At 43.7% G+C, this 10,486-nt stretch overlaps 1 protein-coding gene across 2 annotated transcripts in view; it reads left to right on the plus strand.

Moving 5' to 3' along the window:
• Positions 1–8,041, plus strand: part of LOC122548799 (actin, non-muscle 6.2) — a 91,662-nt gene extending 83,621 nt beyond the window's left edge. Inside the window, exons 1-3 of one of the 2 annotated variants that reach the window (XM_043687574.1) lie at positions 4,154–4,255; positions 4,417–4,565; positions 6,454–8,041. In XM_043687574.1, coding sequence (XP_043543509.1) covers positions 4,440–4,565; positions 6,454–7,458 — 1,131 coding nt within the window. In that variant the 5' untranslated portion in view covers positions 4,154–4,255; positions 4,417–4,439 and the 3' untranslated portion in view covers positions 7,459–8,041. Of the gene's footprint in view, positions 1–4,153; positions 4,256–4,416; positions 4,566–6,453 lie in introns of those variants that run through there. The other variant, XM_043687576.1, reaches the window with a different exon arrangement.
• The last annotated feature ends 2,445 nt before the right edge of the window (positions 8,042–10,486 follow it).

Raw genomic sequence — 10,486 nt, forward strand, 5'->3', positions numbered from 1 at the left:
GGAATTGAACCCGGGTCTCTGGCGCTGTGAGGCAGCAGTGCTAACCACTGTGCCACCGTGCCGCCCACTTTTCATCTTACACTGGCAGGTTCCTCCCCTCCCTGCATTCTACAGCCACACCTTCCCATTTCTCTGACTCGTTCTGTCAAAAAAAAATCAGGGAAGCAAACATTAGTTTCAGAAATGGTAACCATGAAATATTGAAACAAAAATAGAAGGTTCTGGAGAAACCCAATAGATGTGGAGAGATAAAACAGTTAAGATTTTGAGTTCAGTGACACTTCATCAGAACTGAAAGCAGCTAAGGTGGTATTTATCCTGATGACAGACAGCAGAGGGGAATGTTTTAACAGTTACTCTCATTACTGTGGATCCAAAGTCCCATGTGGGCCAGACCAAACAAGGGCTTCAAATTTCCTTCCCTGATGGATATTAGTGAACCACATGATAAATCAACAGCACTTCCATGGACACCATTCGATTAGCTTTTAATTTCAAGTTAATTAACTGGAGTTAAACTCCTCAGCTGCTGTGGTGAGATTTGAACACATGTACCTGGACCACAGAACTACAAATCTAGTGACAATACCACAATCCACGAGTGGTACTATCAACTGCAAGGGTTGTGTCAGTCTGAGTGTGCATGAATGTCACTTGTATTTGAGAGAGTATGTTTCTGAATGTGGATGAGATGTGATTGGGCATGTATGTGTACGTATGTCATTATGTGTATGTATGAGTTATTGTGTGAAAGTATGTGTCAGTGTGTGTATGTACGTGTGTAAGGGGCGGTGAGTTAATGCACGAATGTGTGTGAGACCATGAGTGACTGCGTACATGAATGTGTGTGAGTAAGGGAATTAGAGTGTGTCTGTGGAGTGGAGAAGGTGGAAGATACAGTAAGATTTTGTCATAAATTGTGAGGTTTCATGGTGCAGATTGTACAGATTGCCTGGGAGACACTGCTCCCTGCAACTTGAAAACTGCCCAGATAATAAAGGTTACACCTTCAGCATTCCCATCCCCCTTATCATCCTGTTTACCGTCAGATATATGACTCCCTGCTGTGCATGAGGTTTTTCCCATATAAGGTATGGAATGCTGAGTTTACCTGGTGCTTACGCTGGCAGGTTCCTCCCCTCCCTGCATTCTACAGCCACACCTTCCCATTTCTCTGACTCGTTCTGTCAAAAAAAAAATCAGGGAAGCAAACATTAGTTTCAGAAATGGTAACCATGAAATATTGAAACAAATCCAGTAATTCCTGGAGAAACTCAGCACATCTGGCAGCATCAGTGGGAAGAAAGCAGAGTTAACTATTGGGTTGTTACTGGTTTACTAACATTGTTTAGGGAGAGAAACTTACTGTCCGTACCCATTCTACCTGGCCCCAGACCCATATCAACATTCTATACTCTCTGAAACGGCCCAAAATACTACTGAATGGTATTGAAAATAGGGAAACCAGGGAGGGCAACATTAGCCTTTCGGGTGATACCTGTCCCAGCTGAGATTAAAAACACAAAGGCCAATTAGAAATAACAATGCTGATAGATACTCAGGTTTAATGTCTTCTCACATGAGAAATGTAAACAGATCTATGTTGGGGCTACACATGCGCCCCCTTCCACCCCTCTTCATCTGAAGTCATACAGTCTTACAGCACAGAAGACACCCTTCTGTCTGCACCAACCTATCTATACTAATCCCACTTGCCAGCACTAGGCCCATGCCCTGAAGGTTGTGCTTGTCCCACTAACCTTTAAAGTTTGTGAAGATTCCCTCTTCTACTACTCTTCTAATCAGTGCATTCCAGATTAACACCACCCTCTCGATAAAAAAGCTCTTCTTCAAATCCCCAATAAATCTCCTGCCCTTCATCTTAAAATTATGCCATTTCAATACTGACCCTTCACCTCAGGGGAACGGCTGCTTCCTATCCACACTGTACTTGTCCATTATAATCTATTTCCCAACCAGCCATCTCTGTTCTAAAGAAACAACCCGAGTCCATCCAGCCTCTCTCCATCATTAAATGCTTTAACCCAGGACATTACATGATGCACCCCCTCCCATGCAATCCCATCCTTCCTTATAGTGGTGACTACAACTGCACACAGTCCTCCAAATGTAGCCTAAGTAAAGTTTTGTACAGTTCTACATGGCCTCTCTGTTCTTATAATCTTTGCCTTTTCTGATAAACATAAGTGTCCCATATGCTTTCTTAATACTTTATTAATCTCTCCTGCTGCCTTCAAGGATCTGTGGACAAGGATCTCCATATTCCTCTGTTCCTCTGAGCTTCCTAGTGTCCTACTAGCCAATTTTTGTGTCTGCAAATTTACTTATCATCTACCCACATTTTCTTTGATACCTTTTGAATATATATCACAAACAATAAGCAACCCAGCCAGATCCCTGTGGTATGCCACTAGACACCAACCTGCAGTCACACAAACAGCCTTCCACCACCACCCTCTGACTCCTACAATGATACCAGTTTTGGATCCATCTCACCATATGCCCTGGATCAGATGTGCTTTTACCTTCTTTATCAGTCTCCCATATAAGAACATAAGAACCAGGAGCAGGAGTAGGCCATCTGGGCCTTCAAACCCACTCCACCATTCAATAAGATCATGGCTAATCTTTTCATGGACTAGATTAGTGTGTTGCTGGAAAAGCACAGCAGGTCAGGCAGCATCCGAGGCGCAGGAAAATCGATGTTTCGGGCAAAAGCACCTCATCAGGAACGAGACTCCCTGCCTCATTCCTGATGAAGGGCTTTTGCCCAAAACAAAAGAAAAAGAAACAGTGCTGATTGCTGTTGTGGAAACCAATTAATTTGGCACAAGTCTGGTTTCATTTTGGTGCCCTCATGAGCTTGAGACTCTCTGGGACCAGAGAACATTGTGTAAAGTTTGCTAAGTGCTCTCCATTAGCCTGTTGCTTTAAATATCAAGGTGTGGCTGAGCAAGCTCTGCAGGTAAATTACCAAAGAAGGTAAATTCTGTGCAGCTTGTCAGACAGTGCACAGAATGTGTGTGCTTTAACTCGTTGTGTGCTGGAACACTTTGCTTTATGGTGATTGCCATTGTACTGATACTGATTGCTCCCCAGCTCTTTGGAACTGAAACTTGCTGGCTATAAGAACATTCTGCCAGCTCACAGTGAGCTGTCATTCTTTCCATCAAAACGCAAACGGTGAATATTGAGCATGAGAGGAAACATTCTCTGGTGAGCATCACCACAGCCACTGATGAACAACAGTATGTTCTATTTCCCCAGCCCTAACTTACTCAGGGAGATTCAGGATCATTTAAGGTTGACTTACTCTTTCTTTGCTGGGTTCACTCAACGGAGCACAGAAATAAAAGGTCAGGTGTTATGATCCAAACCTACCAGCCCAAGACTGGAGTATCCTTTACATCTTATCGACAGTGAATATTTGGGCAAATTTCTTACTCCAAGTCCCATTCTCCTATCATCATGCCCCAACCTCACAGACCTACACTGGGCCCAGCTCCACCAACACTTCACTTTCAAATTCTCACCTCTCTTTTCAAATCCCTCCATTCCTACAACTCATCCCCTATCTCTGTCACCTCCTCAGCACCACAACACTCCACGATGTCTGCTTCACAGCCACATCTTGGACATCTCCCCAGTGTTAATCATTGCACCTTTGACATCTGTGGCTTTACTTGTTCTGAAATTCCCTCCCTAATCCTCTCCCCAATCCTTTAAGGAGCTCCTTCAAAAACCCACCAGTTTAACTAATTCAGTGTATAAGTCAGTTTGGTAATCCTTCCTGTAAAATATTTCAGTGTTTAAAATGGATGAACCAGCATCATTTCAAATTGCTGCTTATGCCTTCTGTGTCCAGGGTATGGTGCCTGAGTTTAGCATCACTTGATAGTCACCAGGGAATTGTGGACTTACTAAGTCCACTCCCTAAATGGTTAAATCCAATTATGAATATTAATTCAAACGAGAAATGAATACCAAAATTAGGCTTGGGATGGGATATTTTATGTTTCAAGGAGTGAATAATACCAGGAAGTCACAAAATAATTGCATGATTGAACTCCACCCACTTGCACATCAATGGCTTGTCTGGCTGCATTTCATTGGCTGGCTGCTTCATGTGATGGGAATGTGGGTGGAGATTCATGCTCTTTAAAGAAAGTGGCTCTATAAGGAAGCATATCTGTTACCTTGGAAGTAACAGCTTAAACAGGATCGTGTCCAGAAGGTGATGGGAAGGTTTTTTCCTGAAAAATTGTTGCTGTTACTCTTAAACTGTGCAAGTTGCTGGGATTCTTGTAACTTGTCCTTGAGGGGACATCAATTTGGTCTGTAAAATGTGTATTTTGGCCATTTTTTAATGGCTGTCTTTCCCTTTTTCTCTTTCAGTCACCTCCTGCAGATTCTAAACCATGGCCGATGATGAGGTTGCCGCTCTGGTGGTCGACAATGGGTCTGGAATGTGTAAGGCCGGCTTTGCAGGTGATGATGCTCCCAGGGCTGTGTTTCCCTCCATTGTGGGACGCCCCCGTCACCAGGTGAGTTTTTAAATGAGAAGTGATTTGCTACTTTTTTTGGCTCATCCAAGATGTAAATGTCAATTAACTTGAAGTAATTTAGTCACTAAAGCTGTAGTGCTTAACAATTACTGAAATGAAAGTGTGAACAACTGATTTACTTGTCCATTTAATTTCATTCATTTAGTGATGGGGAAACTTGTCTTCAAGTGTGGGATGTAACTGACTTTGACTTTTTTTGACTTTTTTTGAGGCAAGGGTTTGAGCCTACTCCAATTGAGTGAGGGATACAACAGGACCAAAATTTACCTTATCACTTTCAAAACTGGCAACATGTGGTGACTTGAGTTTATCAAAGCTGTGTCATTTGATTATCCTCTTGGTACCTCAACCTTTCCAAGTTTTTATAAACTTTCCCTTTTGATACAACTTTAGTACAAAGAGCAGTCTCCCCAGAATAGATTGGGAATGGCACTTGTGTTCCTTTCCCCTTTAGCCCCTCTATAAAGTGACAGTTTAGCTAACTTTACTCAATTCCTGGAATATGGGTGTCATTTGATGGCATTAAGTAGCTGTTCCCCTTGGTGTAGGTGGTGGCCCTTCAGTTTGAGAAAATTGACAGACATTTTTCAGTAATGGTCTGTCCTGTGGATAAGCTCTAATGCTGTGCTGTCCAAGAGGTGTCTACCTTTGTTCAGAAAGTCATGCATCTCCTCAGGTACTGGAAATACCTAGAGCTGTGAGAAATTCCTATTTCATTATGTAAATGTCTCCTCTAAGACCTTTCAAACACTGGCTTGCTGTTTGTGGGATGTTCCGGTTGAAGTAGTTGCACTTCAGAGTACTGGGAATTAAATTGTACAGTTAAGTGTACTTTTAATGTTTACAGATCATGTTTAATCACATGTTAGTGTGGAGCACAGTCAGCAGTCACAACAAGTTATAGTCCAACAGTCGTATTTGAAATTACAAGCTTTTGCGTGCTGATCCTTTTGTTGAGTGAAGCCCCCAGCATTGATTTCTGACTTTGTCCACCCTGGTCCTATACTGGCACCCTTGCATCTGTACAGAACATCTTCAATTAATCACTGGAAGGTATAAATTGAATTCACTGTAGGCTTAAGCTTTGCCTCCTTTCTATGTTAGTGATAACAACGTGTTATTACTGAAACTCAGTGGTTCACAGTGGTTGCTAAGCCCCAATTCCCACTTTGCTAGAAATAGGCAAAGTTTAGATTAGAGTGGTGCTAGAAAAGCGCAGCATCTGAGGAGCAGGAAAGTTAACTTTTTAAGCGATTCCTAATGAAGGGCTTTTGCCCAAAACATATTTTTTTTCCTGCTCCTTGGATGTTGCCTGACCTGCTGTGCTTTTCCAGCACCACTCTAATCTAAACTCTGGCTTCCAACATCTGCTGTCCTCACTTTTGCCTAGAAATAGGCAAAGTTAGCCTCTTAATTATTGGAAATTTAGGGGTCAGGGAAATGGAGTTTAAACACTTTTGGGCCACAGCCATAAACAAACTGTTAAGTGAACTTGTCTCCTCAGATGTGATATCACTGTAGACTAAACTGGCAAGCAGTCTTTTTGTACCATGACTCTATTTATACTAGCTTGTTAATTCCTTTGTAGTTTTAAAACTTTCTCACCAAATTTGAATTGCAATTAATCCCTCCACTAGGAAGGAAGATCTAATTGGTCCTGTTATGCTAGTTAGTAAAAGGTTGGTTGAATAATGGCTAAACATGTGAAATTGCCTATTAATCACTAGGTGTAGTAACAAGCTAGAACATGATCTTAATCCCAATACAAAGGAATTCCGAAACCACTTACAGCCCAAGATTGTTGTCAGTCAAGCTGCCTCCTGAAAATATCCTGATTTGTTCCATCCTGTTTGTTTTCTTGTTCTAGGGGGTGATGGTTGGAATGGGTCAGAAAGACAGTTATGTTGGCGATGAAGCCCAGAGCAAGAGGGGCATTCTGACCCTGAAGTACCCGATTGAACATGGTATTGTGACCAACTGGGATGACATGGAGAAGATCTGGCACCACACCTTCTACAACGAATTGCGAGTGGCCCCAGAGGAGCATCCTGTTCTCCTCACGGAGGCACCCCTCAACCCCAAAGCCAACAGGGAGAAGATGACCCAGATCATGTTTGAGACCTTCAACACACCAGCCATGTACGTTGCCATTCAAGCCGTGCTGTCCTTGTACGCCTCTGGGCGTACGACTGGCATTGTGCTCGATTCTGGTGATGGTGTGTCCCACACCGTGCCCATCTATGAAGGGTACGCCTTGCCTCATGCCATCCTGAGATTGGATTTGGCTGGCCGGGATCTCACTGATTACATGATGAAGATCCTGACCGAACGTGGGTATTCCTTCACGACCACAGCCGAGAGGGAGATTGTGCGTGACATCAAGGAGAAACTTGCTTACGCGGCCCTGGACTTTGAAGCTGAGATGCAGACAGCCAGCACCTCCTCAGCCTTGGAGAAAAGTTACGAGCTGCCTGATGGTCAAGTCATCACCATCGGCAACGAGCGCTTCAGGTGCCCAGAAACCCTGTTCCAGCCCTCCTTCATTGGTGTGGAGTCAGCTGGCATCCATGAGACCACTTATAACAGTATAATGAAATGTGATGTAGATATCAGGAAGGATCTGTATGCTAACACTGTCCTGTCTGGTGGAACCACCATGTTCCCAGGTATTGCTGATCGGATGCAGAAGGAAATCACAGCCTTGGCTCCGAGCACAATGAAGATTAAGATAATAGCTCCCCCAGAGAGGAAGTATTCAGTATGGATCGGAGGTTCCATCTTAGCTTCTCTCTCCACCTTCCAGCAAATGTGGATCAGTAAGCAGGAGTATGATGAGTCTGGACCATCCATCGTCCATCGCAAGTGCTTCTAACTTGCTGTAGGGATCAGAACTAATTTAGACTTGTCTTGATTGTCACCTTCCCAAAACACTTTCTATTGATGAATTTGGTTGGTCTAACTTTCACCTTGCCACATTGTAAAACCCACTTGAATCCAAGATCATCTTTTGATCCTTGGGTTAAATGGCATGTGTGAAATATTGAAGCCTTTGGTGAAACATCCAAGTTTCATTCCTTTTGGAATGACTGGCAAGAGTTCTCTTTCAATTCTTTTAAAAGACAGTCGAGGTGGGAATGAAAGCAGCATTTGTGCTCCACTTGAGAATTAGACCCAACATGAGAACGTCTGATTGCTAACTTCTGATAGTAACAGAAACCTTGCCTTTATGCAGCTGTGCACACTACCAATTAGCATCTTCAAGAAATCACCTATAACCTGTCAATAGCTCATGATAGGATTGGAAGATTTTTGGGATGTTGGAGCTTGCAGGCATTATATTTTTGCTCCAATCCCCATGTTCTGGATTTCTGGAAGCTTAAACTATGAAATGTTACATAACTGCTCGTTTATACATGTTCAATTGTAGAATAATAAAATGGACTTTTGGTCATGGATATCTTGTTTCAATCATTAATTGCTCTCAATTACTAAATGACAATTTCTAGAATCTAATCACTTTACAAGGGACAGAACAGAAGCAAGAGTTGGCCTGAGCCTACTCTGTAATCCATCTAACTTGGCCTGATCCTGCTTTACCCTTGTATGATTTGATCCCTCTCATGTGGTGTGTGTGTGTGTATATATAACTTTATTTAAATATTCAATTTTGCCTGAAGCATTTTCAGGGCAAATAATGCCACCGGTTCATCACCAAAACAATTCTCTAAATTTCAGCCTTTATAGGGATAAAGTTAAAGGCATAAGTGGGGCCCATTGTAGCCCCTAGTTTGAATTTTCCCAGTCAACAGAAACTTCCTTTTAGTCTATCTTTACACTCCTCCCAGTATGGACACCAGGCTGACAAGTCTGTAACTGCTGGTTTTACCTTCCTTTGCCTTTTGCATGCAGGGGTTACGTTAGCGACCCACCACCGTGGAGGGACTGTTCTGTAGTCTACAGAATTTTGGAAATGCCCACCAATGCATTCCCTTTCTTGGGTCACTCACTCAAGAAGGCCACTAGACCCATCTTAATGGTGGAGGAGACTTTGGGCTAAATGGCCTAATTCTGGTCTTGGCCTGTAAGATATTGCTTGAAATAGGGAAAGACATTTTTAAAAAAAAAAAAACAGCTTCCAGGGGCCTGCCACATCAATGCTGTTGTTGTTAACATTTGTATCCAGCCTACTGCAGTGTTCCAGCAAAACTTAACACAAGCTGGAGGACCCTCTCCTCCTCCAGACAGGTACCCTCCAGCTTTACAATATCAGAATGTGAACCGCCCTCTTCCTGGTTTGTTACTTTCCCCTCCTATCTCTAGGTCCTGATCTGGATGAGTTCCCAGCATAGCTGGTCCATTTTCAACTATTTACAATTTTCACTACCACTCCTAGTAGTTTCATCTCTGGTTTAAAAGGGAGCTGAGGGGCAACTTTTCCAGAGAATGGTGTGTAAATAGAACAAGTTTGTAGAGGGGAGTACCATTACAACATTCAAAAGATATTTTGACAAGTATTAAGTCGGAAGGTTGTCGAGGATGAGGGTGGTGGTGGTGGTGGTGGATGAAGATAGTTCGGGCCTTTTTTCCGCCTCCGTTTGGCAGAGCTTGTCTTTGCTCTCAACATAGAGTCCTAGAGATGTACAGCAGGGAAACAGACCCATCTGCACACCCCAGTTATGTCTGTCTGTAGAGTGTGTGGAACATTCCTTATTCGATCCTGTTCTGGTCATCACCCACAACACTTTGATTAGATTACATTATAGTGTGGAAACAGGCCCTTCGGCCCAACAAGTCCACACCAACCTGCCGAAGCGCAACCCACCCATACCCCTACATTTACCCCTTACCTAACACTACGGGCAATTTAGCATAGCCAATTCACCTGACCTGCACATCTTTGGACTGTGGGAGGAAACCGGAGCACTTTCTCCAGTCCGTCAATGATATCACTAGTACTGCTTCCCTTCCTTATCCGGAATTGGAAATGTTTATCTATTTCGCTCCCAATTTCTACCCTGTTCTCACGTTCACTTGGTCCATTTCTGACTCCTCCATTCTCCTCCACGTCTGTGTTTCCATTTCTGGGGATAGGCTGGCCACCAATATCCACTACAAAACCACTGGCTCCCACCGTTATCTTGACGATACATCCTCACACCCTATTTTCTGTAATGACTCTGTTCCATTCTCTCGGTTCCTCGGTCTCTGTCACATCTGTTCTGATGATGCTAACTCTGACAAGGTTGTCCACCTGCTTCAACCAAAGTAGTTGACAGGGCCCTCAGCTGGGTCCATTTTCACCTCCTGCACTTCAGACCTCACCCTCTCTCTTCCCTCCCACAATAGCATCCTCGTCAATAAAGTGTGGAGCTGGAGAAAGCACAGCAGGTCGAGCAGCATCAGAGGAGCAGGAGAGTCCACCTTTCAGGTCTGCACCTTTCATCAGGACTCCCTCTTGTCCTCACCTACTATCCCACCAGCATCCATATCCAGAGGATCATTACCTGTCATTTCTGCCACCTCCAGGTGATGCCACCACCAGACACATGCTCCCCTCCCTTGTCAGCTTTCCGCAAGAACAGTTCCCTCCAGTGCACCCTGGTCTACTCCACCTTTACTCCAACATCCCCCTGACAGCATCTTCCCCTGTAACCTCAGAAGGTGTAACAACTGCCCATTGACTTCCTCCTCCGTATCCAAGGGCCCCATGCACACCTTCCAGGTGAAGCAGTGTTTTACCTTCACTTCACTCAATCTAGTCTAGTGCATTCGCTGATCACAGTGTAGTCTCCTTTACATTGGGGAAACAAAGGGTTGACTCAGTGACTGCTTCACAGAACACCTACATTCTGTCTGCAAAAAAAAAACACCCTGAGCTTCCAGTTGCCTGCCACTTCAAC

Source organism: Chiloscyllium plagiosum, chromosome 4 (genome assembly GCF_004010195.1).
Source record: "Chiloscyllium plagiosum isolate BGI_BamShark_2017 chromosome 4, ASM401019v2, whole genome shotgun sequence".
In the NCBI taxonomy this organism is placed as follows: domain Eukaryota; kingdom Metazoa; phylum Chordata; class Chondrichthyes; order Orectolobiformes; family Hemiscylliidae; genus Chiloscyllium; species Chiloscyllium plagiosum.